The sequence below is a fragment of the Oculina patagonica genome, chromosome 10, assembly GCF_052425735.1.
Source record: "Oculina patagonica isolate OP01 chromosome 10, crgOcupat, whole genome shotgun sequence".
Classification (NCBI taxonomy): domain Eukaryota; kingdom Metazoa; phylum Cnidaria; class Anthozoa; order Scleractinia; family Oculinidae; genus Oculina; species Oculina patagonica.
In genome coordinates this window covers 14540702-14556512 of record NC_135767.1, presented here as the reverse complement: position 1 = coordinate 14556512, position 15811 = coordinate 14540702, and the positions used below count along the sequence as shown (strand labels likewise).

The window sequence follows — 15811 nt, the reverse complement described above, 5'->3', positions numbered from 1 at the left end:
CCACAAAATTGTGTGATCTCACAACTCACTTTCAGATAGCAATCATCTTGTGCAGTAAAAATCTCCTTTACTGAGCTGATACATAAAAAAAACCCAACGTGTTTAAAGTCATTGTATTTTATCACAGCACGAAGAGATTTGGAGAATATTTGGCATACGAGTCTCTATTTATGTCTACATGGTACGGTTTAAAGGTTAACGAAAACAACTGAAACTTTGCCAGTCTGTTTAAAATAGTAATAATGTTTTAAACAGCAGGAACTCGTATTGCGCTTAAGCTGAAGGGTAAGCTAATACCGATTTGTAGCCCACAAAATTGTGTGATCTCACAACTCGCTGCAGAGAGCACCCATCTCGTGTAGGTAAAATCTCCTTTACGGTAATGCAGCTCTAGCTAACAGATAAAAGACCCAACGTTTTAAAATCATTTTATTTAATCGCAGCACGAAGAGATTTGGAGAATGTTTCATATACGATTCTCTATTCATCTCTGCGTGGTACAGTTTGAAAGGTTAACGAAAACATTTGAAGCTTTGCCAATTTGTCTTAAATACTGCGTAATAATGTTATAAGTAGCAGGTACTCGCATCTCGCAAAAACTGAAAGGTTAGCTGATACGAGCATGTAGCCCCGTCACAAATTGAAATGGTGCCAACTTACATGTAACTGCAGATCGCAATTAAACTACAGTGCCTGCTGACAAATAAAAGACCAAACGTTTTTTAAAATCACTTCATTTAATCGCAGCACGAAGAGGCTGAAGAGATTTGGAAACTGTTTCATATACGATTCCCTATTCATCTCTGCGTGGTACGGTTTAAAAGGTTAAAGAAAACATTTGAAGCTTTGCCAATATGTCTAGAATAGCAAATTTAATGTTATAAGCAGCAGGCACTCGTGTTCCGCCAAAGCTGACGGGTTAGATGAAACTAATTTGTGGCATGTGACTGCAGTTCGTAAATCACGAAGCTGTAATGACAACGATGCTTTTTACGCCCTCTTTCAAAGTTGGCTTATTTTGTGTGCTTTTGTCGGCCAATGTTTACTGTGGAAATCTCTTTGGCTAACTCCAGTTCACTCGCGATGCCTTGTTCGCGTTCTCTCGAGTTGTGGAAAATCCTACGAGTGAGACTCCAGTGGTTCAATTAGATTTGGGCCGGTCGTTAGGAGGTGGGTACCCAGCGAAACAGTCGCAACGTGGCACGATTTACAAACCTTCAAACAAATTCCTCGAAATTATCAACGAGATTGAAAAGGCTGTAGCAAGCGCAGGAGCAACTGACAACCAGCTACGATACAACGATGACACAAAGGCTACGCTGACCCGACTATTAGCAAACTCGATTAAAAGTAAGAGCTACAAATATGCCAGAGATGTCCTCGGAAAAGTTCTACATCTGCTTAGCACTGATTCTTCAAGACGTCGAAAGAGGTCTTCCGAAAACAAAGGCAAAAGTTTTCTTCAGGGTTTACGCGAGAGCCTTGGAAACGAGACGTTTGACAGCTTTATGGCTGTCGAAGGAGACGTTTCATTGATTTTCGATGTCGATGATACCGGAAGTATGAGTGGCGAAATCGAGGCAGTCAAGAAGATCGCAACTGCTGTGGTTAATTATCCGCGCGAGGCACCGGTGGAGTATATTTTGTCGCCTTTCAATGACCCTATGTCAGGTATGTAGTAAACAAATTTCCATTGTATTTTTAGGCTGAAGAATGAGCGTTTTGTGTGAGTTTTTTTTTTTCTTAAACAATATAAACAACATATAAGCGCGTTCGTGGTGTGTGCGTCGTGAGCATCGCGTTCATGCGTCCGTCACGCAATGGCTTGGGTCTTTTATGTCCGATGCCCGTTTTTCCTCTGTCTTAAGCAGATTAGGTCATCCATCCATCCATCCATTCATCCATCCATGCATCCATCTATCCGTCCATCCGTCCGTCTGTCCCGACCGACCGTCCCTCCATAACTCCGTCCATTCACTCATTCACTTATCCATCCGTCCTTCCGTTTGTTTGTTTGTTCGCTCTTTCGTTCGTTCTTCAGTCATTTAGCTGAGTCAATCAATCAACCAGCCAGCCCTTCATCCAATCTATCCGTTGGATAGTAAATTATCCCGTGGTTAGACCTGAACACTATGCACTTTTAAGAGAAAAGAAAAGAAAATGAGGCAAGCATTCGTTTCTCCTTTGCTTTTGGTCTCTTGTGGCCTCAAGCATTAATAGAACATTACATAACTGTACTTAAAATCTTCGATTACCCCTTATTACCGTCCATTTAGCTCTTAACCCAAAAAGACATACAGTAACTACCATCAAGCTTACTATCAACTAATTATAATAACCTCGTCATCATCATCATCATCATCATCATCATCATCATTATCATCGTAGTCGTCGTCTGCAAAATCGACGTCTTCGTTCCACTTCTCCGTTATGTTATCGTCTCTTTTTTTACAGACGCAGGACAATTTGTAATTAAAGAAGATGGTGAGGCAAAGGAGTTTGTACGGGAGATCAACTCCCTAACTGCAAACAGCGGAGGGGATTGTCCAGAATACACTTTTGAGGGAATGCTGAATGCCCTTGGACAAGAGCCTCTCTTTGGCTCGCCTATGTACGTTTTCACTGATGCTGGTCCTAAAGACGCGACAGATGAGAACATAGAAGAAGTAAAGCTTCTGGCAGGAGAATCGAAAATTACAATCAACTTTCTTTCAACTGGTAAGCTGACAGAGTCTCGAGGAGGTTTAGGATTCCGGCGATCTTAGAAAAAAGATAAGGGCTCCAGAGCTCCACTGAATTACCTTTATAGGGTTCAAAGGAACTTTTTTCGACTTCCAAAAAGAGAAAATGTTTTAGGACTCCAGGGCTATGGAATCCCCTCACTCCCTTTGGGTCTCTACATTAAGTCTTTTTTTTAACTTTTTATTGCCTGACATAATTGATAAAGACGGAAGTTACAATGTAACTACAAACGTGTACCGGATAAACAATGACCTTTTTTCACTAGTGTATCTGGATTGGCATTATAGTCTTAACTCACATTTTCGCTGATGTTATTGCTGCAGGTAATCATGTCATTTTTCCTTGCGGTTGTCTCGGATTCCACAGCCAGGTCACCAGCATTATATCTTTCATCGCTCATGTAACGCCCAGCTTCCTCTATGCAACGTGCTTACAGGGAATCATTGTAGTTGTATTTATCGTTGCCAAGTCCAGGAACTGTTTTGTTGAATACAAATGCCATAATTGCCTGCAGGCGCTTGTTATAAATGAAACTGGGCATTGATCTTTACTTCCCTCATTCACTTAGTTGCCTTCTCTGCATGCGTAGCAGTGAATATCCATGTTTCCCTTTCCGTTGCAATGCAGCTCTTTTGCTAGCCCTACTCCCAGCCCTACTTCATAGCCCTGTCTTTTCGTCTTATCACCTCCTGCGTACTAATTCTTTATGGTTAAATAGTAAAAAGATTGGTCACCACTGGCATTGCTCTGAAAGTCGTAAAGGTTTTTAAACTGTAAGCCTCACGCCACCGCGAGGCTCTACTCCAAGGGAGACAAACAACAACAACACCAACAACAACAAGCAAAATCATTAACGTCCCCCCCCCCCCCCTAAAAAAATCTTTTCCTTTGCACATCACGTCACCTTTCATTACGAATACATCTCTGGGTTCTTTAAAACCTTAACCTTCTCCGCCACTAACACAACTTTAAAAATTTTTTCAAAAAAAACAATATTCGTTGTTATTTCCATCTCACCAGGAAGCTGCAATGGCGATCAACTCCATCAAGCTTTTCTCGAACTCGCCGAGTTCACTTCAGGCCAGGCTCTATTGTTAAGAGACGCAGCCGAAGTGGGGAAGCTTAAAAACGTCACCGAGAGAGCCTTAGAAGGAACCACCATCATTAGCTTCGGATCGACCATGTCAGCTAGGAAAAAGCGAAGCTCGGGGGGACGACATCGATACAGATTCCCGGTCGACGATTCCATGGAGACTTTGACGATATCTGTGAAAACCAGTCGACGGGAAACTAACGGTTTGTGCAGTTTGCTATTTTTGGTGCTTCGGGAGTGGGGTTTTTGCTCTCACAGTGCCTCCTTCTCCTTTGGAGTTGAACAGGTACCAGTGAACTGCTAGGATAACCTGGCAAAGTGCCGGGTGGTGACTTGTTGTGGGCATCGTGTCCTGGCAGAATAACAATACTCATAATCGATTCATCCTACAGAATCCTGGCCGGGACAACCCAACTGGCTTTTGTTAAAATACGACGAAAATTGAAGCCTAAATGTCTCAATTTTATCATCTATAGTCGTCTTTATCTTCAACAATCTAAAACATCCGTGTTCCATTTGATTGAGTCCAAGGTAAGGAATCACTAAAATGAACAACTTTAGTGATTTTTCTTCAAGGACAACTCTCTTCAACTAAGAGGAGATTTGGAGCATTGATAATTCTGAGTCATCAGCGGCTAAAACATAATAGCATAGTCCCACCTTAAACTAAAATATTCCGTCATGTACACAAAAAATTAAAAATGAATACATTATTTATGTACACTTATTAACCTGCAGGGCGTGGGATAACCTTGAGGGATCCAACCGGTGCTATAGTTACAGCTGAGAAAGTCATTCTTTCCCAGGTCTCTGTCTACCAGATAATAAAACCCGCTATAGGGAACTGGACTCTAGAGATATCAGGAAGCACTACTGGGGCGCATGAGTTTTACGTCAAATCAAGTAGCGACACCAACATCGACTTCAAGCACTATTTCATGATTCCTATTGGGCGTGGTCGAGGGAGAGCTGAAGTGCCGTTTCCAAATTCAATTACTGGTTTGTACAAGATTTACGTTTTGATAAAGGCCATGTTACAAGAGGCAATTTTTCTATCTGCAGTCAACTCTCTCTAAGACGGACACCTTCGGGACCGACCGCAGCTGCCCGTCTTAGAGAGGTGTCCGCCTTGTAGAGAGTCGAGGTAACATGACACCAGAAATTCTGAGATAATAAAGCTTAACCTTTGCACAATGCAACAAACCTTTACAAACCGCAAAAATCTAAAATAATAAAAGGACCGTATTGGCTTGTTAAAGCAAAAGTTGAAAGCTTTTACAATCTCTAATACTGTAAGTCACGATAGAAAACGATGATTTTTATAACGGGAGCATTGCAATTTGCAAAAAGGAAAATGCAAACGTGTGACGTCCACTCTGCAACTTGCAATGTTTTGCAGTCGTCATCGTTGCGTTGCAAGTTGCAAGGAAAACTGCTTAGTGTAACTAAGCCTTTAAATATAACTTTGGCTCATTTAACCCGGTTTAGCGAACTCGCGTGGTTTGAAATATTTCGTTCGCTATGTATAACCGTTGATTTTAATTGCATGAAATGCTTTTGTTTCTCCAGGAAAACATAACAAAATGGTGTTAACATTGTTGTCTTGGGAAGGAAAAGTCGACACTGGCTCTCTTCGCCTACAGCTCGTTACCAAGTCGGGTGCTGTCATTCGCAACTTGAACCTAGTAACAAACGACAGCATACATTACAAAACGAGTTTCATTCCACCTACTACTCTCTTCAAACTCAAACTGTTCGGAACCACTCAGAAAGGGTATTCGTTTGAGAGAATATCCCGGCGCACAATAAAACCAACCACTGCTCTGCTCAGATCGAAATACGCAAGCAACAACTTCACTCTTCCGTTGAACAAGACCACGGTTCTTCATTTCCAAATCTGCAACTTCGGCGCTACTGAGCTGTTCCAAATAACTGTAACGAAGGACAGAATGGGCTATATCGTGAACAAAAGTGCAGGTTCACAGCAACCCAAATATGTCGTCAAAGATCGATGCTCAACGCTGTTTGTTCATGCCAGAGCCACGCGCCTTGCAGATGTACATAAGACGAATAGAGTGACTTTAATCGCTAAAGGTCAGTCGTCCGGCTTGGTCGTTTCACAGGTGATAAGGCTTTTTGTGGTTAATTCAGAGGGTTTGTCAAGCGATTGGATTTCATGAATAGCTCATTTTAAGGAAGATAGCCTCGCGGCTTTTGATTGGCTCGCTGACAAGTCACGCGAGAAGCGTTGCCTTCCAGTTTCAAAATATTGATAATCCGCCCCCACAACACCTCTGGACATTTCAGTTTATCTATATACTTTCGTTTAAACGTGGAATACCCCGTGTCGTGGGCTTTTTTTCACTTTCCATCATGATATCAGTAACTTTCTGCCCTTTTTATTTTCGTTCGATCAACTTCATTGACTTCGGCTTTGTCCATTTTACTGTCCGAGCAAGGCGAGAAAGTTGGCATGTGGCAAGGGCAGTCGCTATTCTGTAAAAATAAATTAATTCAACAACCACTTTCATTCTTCGACCTCGATCGTGTGTTCAAGGAATCAAGAGGAAATTTTTTTTTCCTGCCTACATTCCTTAAAAAATTATGCGTAATTCTCATCCCACGAAAACGAAAAAGTTTCGTTTTGATATACAACTGGGAATTTTTAACAAAGTTTAATTTTAACAAGCCTGTTCCCATCTAATTTGCATATGCATGTCATGTCCACTCGACTGCGAAGAAACGACAGTGATGTACTGGTAATACTTTGCCTTTTTAGATACCAATAATGTTACATGTGGTTAACATTAACATTACCAGACCAGATTAGAAATAACGTAGAATGAGAAAAGGACGAGAGCGTAATAAAACTGAATAAATATTAAACAAGACAAGCAACAAGAGTTGTCATTGTTTTGTTGTTGTTGTTGTTGTTGTTGTTGTTGTTGTTTTTTTTTTAAATAAACCTAGAGAAGTTCGGGTCACCAGCTCTCAAAACATGATTGAAACCATAAAAACGCCATTGACAAAAAATCTTGGATATAATTTAATAGGTTAAAAAGAAAACATAATGCTGCTGTAAAGCTAAAAAGGGATAATGAAAGACTTGGTAGTTAGGTGTTTTGTTTGTTTGTTTGTTGTTGTTGTTGTGTTTTGTCGATTTGCCCCTTTTTCGCCATATATCAGTGCTCTTTACATTTCCCTAAGTTAATCAGGTCCCACAATTTGCCTTTCTAAATTGTTATACAGAGGTAATAAGAATTGAAAATTGAGTATTATCTTTTATCCTGTGTAATAAAATTTCCGGCTACTCCATGTGTTCAGGGCTAGCTAACACATGAGAGCCAACGTTTTTAAAATTTATTTTGTAGCAGCAGGGTGAGATTTGAAGAATGTTTAATATAAGATTATCTTTTTTATCTCTGCATGGTACGGTTTGAAAGGTTAACACACACATTTGAAACTTTGCCAATTTTTCTAATTAGCAATAATGTTTTAAGCAGCAGGCACTCGTATTTCACTGAAGCTGAAGGGTAAGTTGAAACCAACTTTTGGCCCACCTCAAATCTCAGCGCAGATAGCAATCATCTTATGCAGCTAAAATCTCCTTTGCGGTATGTTCAGCGCTGGATAACAGATAAAAGACAAAACGGGTTTTTTTTAATCATTTTATATGATCGCAGCGCGGTAAGATTTGGAGAATTTTTGGTATATGATTCTCTATTTATCTTTGCATGGTACGGTTAAAAGGTTGACGAAAACAACTGAGGCTTTGCCAATTTGTCTAAAATACTGAGTAATAATGTTATAAGCAACTGGAACTCGTATTCCGCAAAAACTGAAGCTGAGGTAAGCTGAGCAATTTTCGTGTGCGGTAAAAACCTCCTTTACTGGAGCTGATAGATAAAAACCAAACGTTTTTAAAGTCATTTTATTATATCGCAGCACGAAAAGCATATTTAGCATACGATTCTCTATTTATCTCTGTATGGTACGGTTTAAAGGTTAACGAAAACATTTGAAGCTTTGCCAGTTTGTCTAAAATGTTTTCAACAGCAGACACTTGTATTGCATTAAAGCTGAAGGGTAAGCTAATACCAGTTTGTGGTATTTCGCTGCAGATCACAAATCGCGGAGCTGTAATGGTGACGATGCATTTTACACTCTCTTTCAAAGTTGGTTTCTTTTGTCTGTTCTTGTCGGCCAGTGTTTGTTGTGGAAATCTCTTTGGCTCACTCCAGTTCACTCGTGGTGCCCTATTCGGATTTTCACGAGTTGTTGCAAATTCTACGAGGAAGACGCCAGTGGTTGAATTAGATCTGGGCCGATCGTTGGGAGCAAGGGGTCCAGCGAAACAACCGCAAACCCGTACGATCTTCAAACCTTCAAACAAATTCCTCGAACTTATCAACGAGATTGAAAAGGCTGTTGCGAACGCAGGAGCGACTGATAGCCGGCTGCGATACAATAATGAAACAAAGGCTACGCTGTCGCGACTATTAGCAGACTCCATTAAAAGCAAGAGCTACAAATATGCCAGGGACGTCCTCGGAAAAGTCCTACATCTGCTCAGCACTGATTCTTCAACGCGCCGTAAAAGGTCTGCCGGAAACAAAGGCAAAAGCTTTCTTGAAGGATTACGTGAAACACTCGGGAACGAGACTTTCGATAGCTTTATGGCTGTTGATGGAGATGTTTCTTTAATTTTTGTTATTGATGATACTGGAAGTATGCGCAGTGTAATCGAAGCTGTCAAGAAAATCGCCATTTCTGTGATTAATTTTGAACGTAAGGCACCAGTGGAGTATATCTTGTCACCTTTCAATGACCCTATGTCAGGTATGTAGTAAATAATTTTTCGTTGTAGGTTGCAAAACAGTAAGCGTTTTGTGTAAGTGAAAACAAACGCGTGCGTGGAGTGCGCGTCGTGATCATCACGTTGTGTCCATCGTGCAAGTCGCATAGGAACGCCAACGCGCCCGCATCTTGTTCTTCGCGATGGCCTGGGTCAGCTTATGTCTGGATTTAAAGGGGATATATTCGCTTGTTTTCATCAAGCAAGGTTCAAAAGTACATTTGCATTTGTGTTTCCTTTACTTTCGTTTTGTGATCATGAGCAACAAGAATGTATTGATCATCTGTGCTTGATCATCAACTTTGAATGCAGTTATTGAGAAAGATGAAGTATTCATCATGTCACGAGCGTGGGACAAAGAAAAAAATTTAAGTTCCCGACGGGAATCGAAAACTTTCCTACTTAAATTGAATAAATTAAATTGATTTTATTTAACGAGGGTTGCACTTCGACTAAGAAACATGTGACCCTCGGATTCCTGATTGGAATTGGAATTTAGAAGTATTGGTTTTTGTGGCGGGTGGAAACCGGAGAATCCGGAAAAAACCTTCGGAGTAGGGACGAGAACCAATAACTTAAACACCGTTTGGGCCCTCTATCTACTGAGCTGCGGAGTTATTATTTCATCCGCCACTACTACTATTTTCATCATCATCATCATCATCATCATCATCATCATCATCATCATCATTATAGCCGTCATCTTCGTTATCATCGTCACCATCAGCATCACTTACTTAATTACCTTCGCACAATCAACGCTTACTATACGTTCCACTACGTCGTTATGTTATTGTGATTCCCTTTCTTTTACAGGCGCAGGACAACTGGTAATTAAAGAAGATGGTGAAGCAAGGGATTTTGTACAGGCGATCAATGCCCTAAGAGCACACAGTGGAGGTGATTGTCCAGAATACACTTTTGAAGGAATGCTGAATGCTCTTGGACAAGATCCTCTCTTTGGTTCTCCTATGTACGTGTTCACTGATGCTGGTCCTAAAGACGCTACAAAAGAGAACATAGAAGAAGTGAAGCTTTTAGCGGAAGGATCGGAAATAACAATCAACTTTCTTACAACTGGTAAGCTGTCAGGGTCCCAAAGGGGTTAAGTTTTGCTCGCCCCACTTACAACCCTAAAACGGAAAACATGACACTCACTTGCATTTGTCTAAAGGTGGTAACCGTACGTGAACTTCAATTTTTCCCAAGGCAAAATACAAAGGGAAGACCACAAATACAACAATAAAAACCCAAAAAATCCTCCTATGCACTTAAAGATTCTTCCTAATCTTTAGTTACGAGTACCACCCTGGGTTATTTAACACCAACCACCACTGCCACCAGCACTACCAGACCTTACCACAGCTTAAACGTCGTTGCCAATAACAATATTCGTGGATTTTCCACCTCAACAGGAAGTTGCAGAGGCGGTCACATCCATCCAGCTTTCCTCGAACTCGCCGAGTTCACCTCAGGCCAAGCTTTGTTGCTGAAAGACGCAGCTGAAGTGGAGAAGCTTAAAGACGCCATCAGGAAAGCCTTGGAAGGAACCACCATCATTAGCTTCGGGTCGACCATGTCAGCTAGGAAAAAGCGGAGCTCAGGGGGACAGAGACGGTACAGATTCCCAGTCGACGATTCCATGGAGTCAATAACGATATCCGTGAAAACTACTCGACGTACAAACGGTTTGTGCAGTTTGCTACTCTAAATTTTAAGTGAGGGGTGGTGAATAGATGGTCCTTCAAAAAATGCGTATCTCGCAAATTTTTAGCCAAATTTCAAAGGTCTCATCGTCTCGAATTTTTCTTTGACACCTTCCTAAGGCTAATAAGGTCTCGGGCTCGCAGAAAAGATTTCAGTAACGCCGTCTCGCACAGTCTCGCATTAACCATTCAACACCCCTTAGGTGGTCTGCGAGCAATGCTGGTTTTGCTTGGGGATAAATAGGCGCGGAGGCCTTAGTGTAAGTGCGCAGACCGGGACCCTAGTCCCGGAGTGGGGTCTTTGTTCTCACAGTGCCTCTTCTACTCAGGAGTATAAATGAGTGCCCGTAAACTGTCAGGATAACCTGGCAAAAGTGCCGGGTGGTTACATGTGGTGGGCATCGTGTCCTGGGAGAATAACAATACTCATAGTTGACTCATTCTACAGAATCCTGCAGAGTTAATCGCCGGGACAACCCAACTGGCCATTGTTGAATTACTAAGAAAATTAAGCCTTAGTGTCTCAATTTCATCATTACTAATCGTCTTAATATTCAGCAATCTTAACCAACCTGGTTCCACGTTTTGTTTTCATACCTTGGTATTGTTTCAAAGACAATTCCCTTCAAATAGAAGGAAATTTGGAACATCTTTAATTCTGAGTCATCAGTGGCTAATACATCGCAGCATAGCCCCACATTAAACTAATCCCTTATGTACATAAACTGTTAAAAATGAATACATTGTTTATGTATACTTATTAACCGACAGGGCATGGAATAACTCTGAGGGATCCAACCGGTGCTTTAGTCACGGCTGAGAAAGTCATTCTTTCCCAGGTCTCTGTCTACCAGATCGCCAACCCTGTCAAAGGGAACTGGATTCTAGAGATATCAGGGAGCACTACTGGGGAGCACGAATTTTACGTCAAATCAAGTAGCGGCACCAACATCGATTTCAAGCATTTCTTCGTGATTCCTATAGGGCGTGGTCGAAGGAAAGTAGAAGTGCTGTTTCCAAATCCAATTGCTGGTTTGTACAACATCTGCGTTTTTATGATGGATAAAGGCCATATAACGCGAGGCAATTTCTCTTAATTGCAACCTAATTTTGCAACGCAGCAAATGTTGCACTGTCAGTTTTCAATACCCATTTCTGTAACACCATCATATCATTATATCTATCAGTATTCAGCACGTGCAGTTGCCCTCTCCTTCGATCAATATATACTACCTATACAGCAGTATATCGGTCTCGTCTTTAAGCTTTGGTCGGGACAACGTTAATTGCAATAGCTGTGTAACCGTTAATTTTAATTTTATGTTTTTTTTTTCTCCAGGAAAACTAAACAAAATGGTGTTGACATTGTTGGCTGGGGAAGGAAAAGTCGATACTGGCTCTCTTCGCCTTCAGCTCGTCACCAAGTCGGGTGCTGTCATACGCAACTTGGACCTTGTGACAAACGACAGCGTTCATTATGAAACGAGTCTCATTCCGCCCACCACACCCTTCAAACTAAAGCTGATTGGAACCACTCAGAAAGGGCATACTTTTGAGAGAATATCGCGCCGCAAAATAAAACCAACCACTGCTCTGCTCAGAGCGAAATACGCAAGCAACGACTTCACTCTTCCGTTAAACAAGATCACGTTTCTTCATTTCCAAATCTGCAACTTCGGCGCTACTGAGCTGTTCCAAATAGCTGTAAAGAAGGACAGAATGGGTTATATCGTGCACAAAAGTGCAGGCTCACAGCGACCCAAATATGTCGCCAAAGATCGATGCACTACTGTGTTCGTTCGCGCCAAAGCCACGCGCCCTGCAGATGTGCGTAAGACCAATATAGTAACTCTGATTGCTAAGGGTCAGTCGTCTGGTGTGATCGTTTCACAGGTGATAAGACTTTTTGTGGTCAATTCAGAGGGTTAGGCAAAAGGCTGCATTTCATGAATAGCTCATTTTAAAGAGACACTGTCACCAGTTTAATTCAAAAACTCGAGCCTAAAGACATATGGAAACTACGAACACTTACAGTGGTGTAATTTGGTTCTGAAAATCACCATGCAAGCGAACGGAAGTGATAAACAAGTGATATTATTGGAATGCCATCAGGAGCTTTTAGATCTCAACTTGAAAAAGTTTTTTTCAAATTTTGTCCTTGTGGACTGGAAAAACATCTAAAAATTATTATGGCTCTTGTTCTTTCAAACAATACTTTACTTTATATCTCCATCTTGATGTACTAGGTGCATTTCATGCACGAGAAGTCTTCTTCGCCGATTTTAGTACTTTTAACCGAAAAGCATTAAAATCTCCGTGACAGTGTCCCTTTAAGGAAGTTGGCATTGACCCAATATCAATTACACGGTTGTTAATTAGACAATTATATTAATCTGCTGTCGTAATTAGTAAGTAGTGTTTAAAATTAAATTTTAACTTGTAAGTAGGTCTAATTCCAGGAATATAGTAATAATTTGCTTTTAGTAGCATAATTATATTTGGCTTCAATTGGGTTTTAGAGCTCACTGCTCACTTGAAAACCGTTACTGAAAGAATGTGATTCCATGATTTGATAAATAACGATGATGATGATGATGATGATGATGATGATTCCAGGTTCAGCGTTAATTTTGATTTCAGTTTTTGTATCTTTTCAATGAGGTTTTCTGTTGATATTTTCTGTTCTCGCGTTTTAATGTCAGTAAGCTCTAATTTAGCCAAACATAAGCAATGAAAAATACTTCTTTACAAGAGAATTGGAATGTTACCTCAAAAACCCGGCCCTGGTCTTATGGCCACATGAAAGAACTCATGAACACTTATGGGACCGCAGAGAGGACAAAGACAAACAACGAAAAGCTAAGACTTGCGCTGACCACGCTACTTACTTAAGCGATGCCCCCTAGACTTTCCAGGGTCGAAAGCTAGTGCTTAGTTTCCCAATGTTACTGGGATGAAAAATTTAGCAAGGGGTCGCATAAGGACGTTTCTTATGGGACCCTAGTCAGCCTCCGCCATTTTCGATGCCATCGAAATTATGAAAACTATATGGCGAAGAGAAATCTCACTGCACTGCTGTAAGTCGTGTTATTGGAAATTTATTTAATCACTTTTAGCAGCTTCACAGTGATCTCTTTCGTTTAGAAACGCTCCACGTAAAATATAATACCGAAATTCCCGTATGTAAACAAAATCAAAGGCGTGGCTGACTAGGTTCCTTTAGACCTGAAAGAAAATGTTAAATTTTCTCCTCGACGATAACACGTATGCTTATTTTTATTAGCCTAAGCGTAACATATAGACGGAAATAAATTGTCGCAGTTTGCAGCAAAAGACCGTCAACGGCTTATTGGAAGTACAGTCGATTAATTCTCTTGATAGCGACAGCCTCTGGAATTAAAAAAAAGTGGTCGCATTTAGTATAGTGATACAATCTTGGACAAAAGTGTTGAAACAATTGCACAAATTTCCACAAATTTAGGTACCACATTTTAGTTTTTTACCCCCTCCCCCATTTCAGTGCTGTTAATGCTGTCATATTGTGGAAACAAAGTCGGGCGAACCACAAACCCCATGAAACAACATTAAGTTGGGGGAGAGGGGGATAAACTATTTTTACCCGCTTTTAAGCCACGACATTTGCGAAAAATGCATTAAATGCGTTTTTTTTTTTTCAACTAGTTTTGTCAAAGATTGCAGTCGTTTATGACGATGAACCGCTCTCGCAAGCGATCATATGCACCCTGAAACAGTATAAGCTGGTAGCTTAACAGAGCATAAAGCTTTTAACTTCAGTTTTAACAAACACCCTTTCGCCGGCCGTATATATACCAAACCGTAGAACTTGATTTTTAATGCAAGATCAGTGGCGGATAAGGGAGCCCGGACCCACCTTTTTTTAGGTCAAACTAAGGCCCGAAGGGCCGAGAAATTTTTTTTTGGAGAGCCGGCCCCCCTTTTATTCCAGGGTATGGATGATCGGGCCCCCACTTACATGAAGGTCTGGAATCGCCCCTGAAGATACTTTCAGTTTTTTGCATCAAATAAAGGAAAGGACAAGCTGATAATTCACCAAGGTGGTCAGGGTCACTTGCGAGTGCTTTTAATCATGAAGTTTGAGAAACAATTTAAACGGGAGTTCACAATAGTGATCTTGACTAGTAACTAGAGCAGGACGCTTACGACAGTATAGTCAAAAGGAAGGCTTCGACTATATTCAGAATGTAAGCGATTAGTCAAATCCCGACTTTTCAAGCCCGCAATTTCCCAAACTTCCCGAAACCTCGAATCAAACGTCGTTAATCGTTCCCTTTGAAATATATTAACTCAGTTGATCACAGCAATTTACCCCCGCTTTCTCGAACTTTCGATTTCTGGATTTATTTTCATTTCCCTTAGAGACTCCACTGTGCTTCAGTTATTGTAAACTAAGATTAAACATTGTTGCGCTGTCAAAAATTACTCAGGCGCCGGTTTGCTTTTGTATTGCGTTTGGTGATTTGCAAGTTTGGTTGCAGAGCGTTGCAGAGCGCAGAGCGTTTGGTTGCAGAGCGCAGATCGTGCCTGGAAGGTTTAGCCTTTAAGTGGTAGGGATTTCACAAGTTGGCAGTATAGAACAGAGTAGGGCAAAATGTCATTTAGGCATCAGACAGTTACTCCAATAATTTAAGGGATTATACAATCCAAAGGTATAGAAAAGGGATACAGTGTGTCTATTGTAAGAATGTAACGAGGGTACCATTTTCTAGGAAGGTATATAAGAGGGTAACCTTTACCTTCAATGGCATAAAACGGGGAAGGTTTTGGACCGCTAGCTCGTACGGGGTGGAGCCTCCCTGTCAGGTTAAAAAACTTTGCTGAGCGCCTCCGGGGGTTTAGTTTTTTTTTTTTTTTTCTGAAATACCACTGGACACGAGCAGAAGACCATTACAAAGGGCTCTAGAGGAGAATAAGAATACAAGGGTATAAGTCTGTTGCTTCTGTATACGATAAATTTTTAAAGCATAAAAGATAGACTGTTGATTGTAAAGTCTTGCTTAGCAATAAAAGGGATAAATAGAATATAAATATAGAAAAGAAAATGAATTCCTGTTACTTTATATATACTAAATATACTTTTCCCTAAATACCAAACCAAAAACTAGAAGGGGGACTAAAAAGTGTTAACTTTAGCTTTATCAGCTTATCCTAATTAATTATTAATTATTAATTATTAATTATTTGGTCGGGGAGGGGGCCCCCCACGAAAAAACACAAATCCGTTCGTTCGTTCGTTCGTTCATTCGTTCGTTCGTGTTACGATTCTTTGTTCCTAAAGAAACACGGACTGCAAATTTAACTCAGAAAATAATGGTATTTTTATTAACATTTGCAATTTTATCCTTTGTTAAAACAGCCATACTGCCCAGGGGAACA

General features: G+C 40.8%; 1 protein-coding gene, 1 long non-coding RNA gene and 1 pseudogene across 4 annotated transcripts in view; 2 read left to right on the top strand and 1 right to left on the bottom strand.

Moving 5' to 3' along the window:
• Positions 1–526: 526 nt before the first annotated feature.
• Positions 527–6112, top strand: LOC144629012 (von Willebrand factor A domain-containing protein 7-like; annotated as a pseudogene). The gene is made up of 5 exons (XR_013566305.1): positions 527–1671; positions 2455–2718; positions 3763–4038; positions 4574–4834; positions 5405–6112. The product of XR_013566305.1 is annotated as a von Willebrand factor A domain-containing protein 7-like (transcript).
• A 1453-nt stretch (positions 6113–7565) lies between these two features.
• On the top strand, positions 7566–12909 carry LOC144667166 (von Willebrand factor A domain-containing protein 7-like). Of its 2 annotated transcripts, XM_078528562.1 has the most exons (6): positions 7566–7684; positions 7957–8674; positions 9507–9770; positions 10106–10378; positions 11168–11428; positions 11736–12909. In XM_078528562.1, the coding sequence occupies exons 2-6, from the start codon at positions 7978–7980 to the stop codon at positions 12323–12325; spliced, it is 2085 nt and encodes a 694-aa protein (XP_078384688.1). In that variant the 5' UTR covers positions 7566–7684; positions 7957–7977; the 3' UTR covers positions 12326–12909. The 2 variants fall into 2 exon arrangements, with proteins under 2 accessions (XP_078384688.1, XP_078384687.1); XM_078528561.1 differs by lacking the exon at positions 7566–7684 and having other exon boundaries at positions 7744–8674.
• A 2820-nt stretch (positions 12910–15729) lies between these two features.
• Positions 15730–15811, bottom strand: part of LOC144629249 (uncharacterized) — a 3840-nt gene continuing 3758 nt past the window's right edge. Inside the window, exon 3 of the long non-coding RNA XR_013566323.1 lies at positions 15730–15811. This exon is cut by the window's right edge and continues 75 nt beyond it. This is a non-coding gene — a long non-coding RNA (uncharacterized LOC144629249).

Excerpts from the sequence above, each read along its gene's own strand:
- LOC144667166 (XM_078528561.1), top strand. The coding sequence starts at position 7,879 with ATGTTTTCAACAGCAGACACTTGTATTGCATTAAAGCTGAAGGGTAAG. Across the intron at positions 8,675-9,506 it reads TTTCAATGACCCTATGTCAG|GCGCAGGACAACTGGTAATT; the intron begins GTATGTAGTAAA and ends TTTCTTTTACAG. Across the intron at positions 11,429-11,735 it reads GTTTCCAAATCCAATTGCTG|GAAAACTAAACAAAATGGTG; the intron begins GTTTGTACAACA and ends TTTTTTCTCCAG.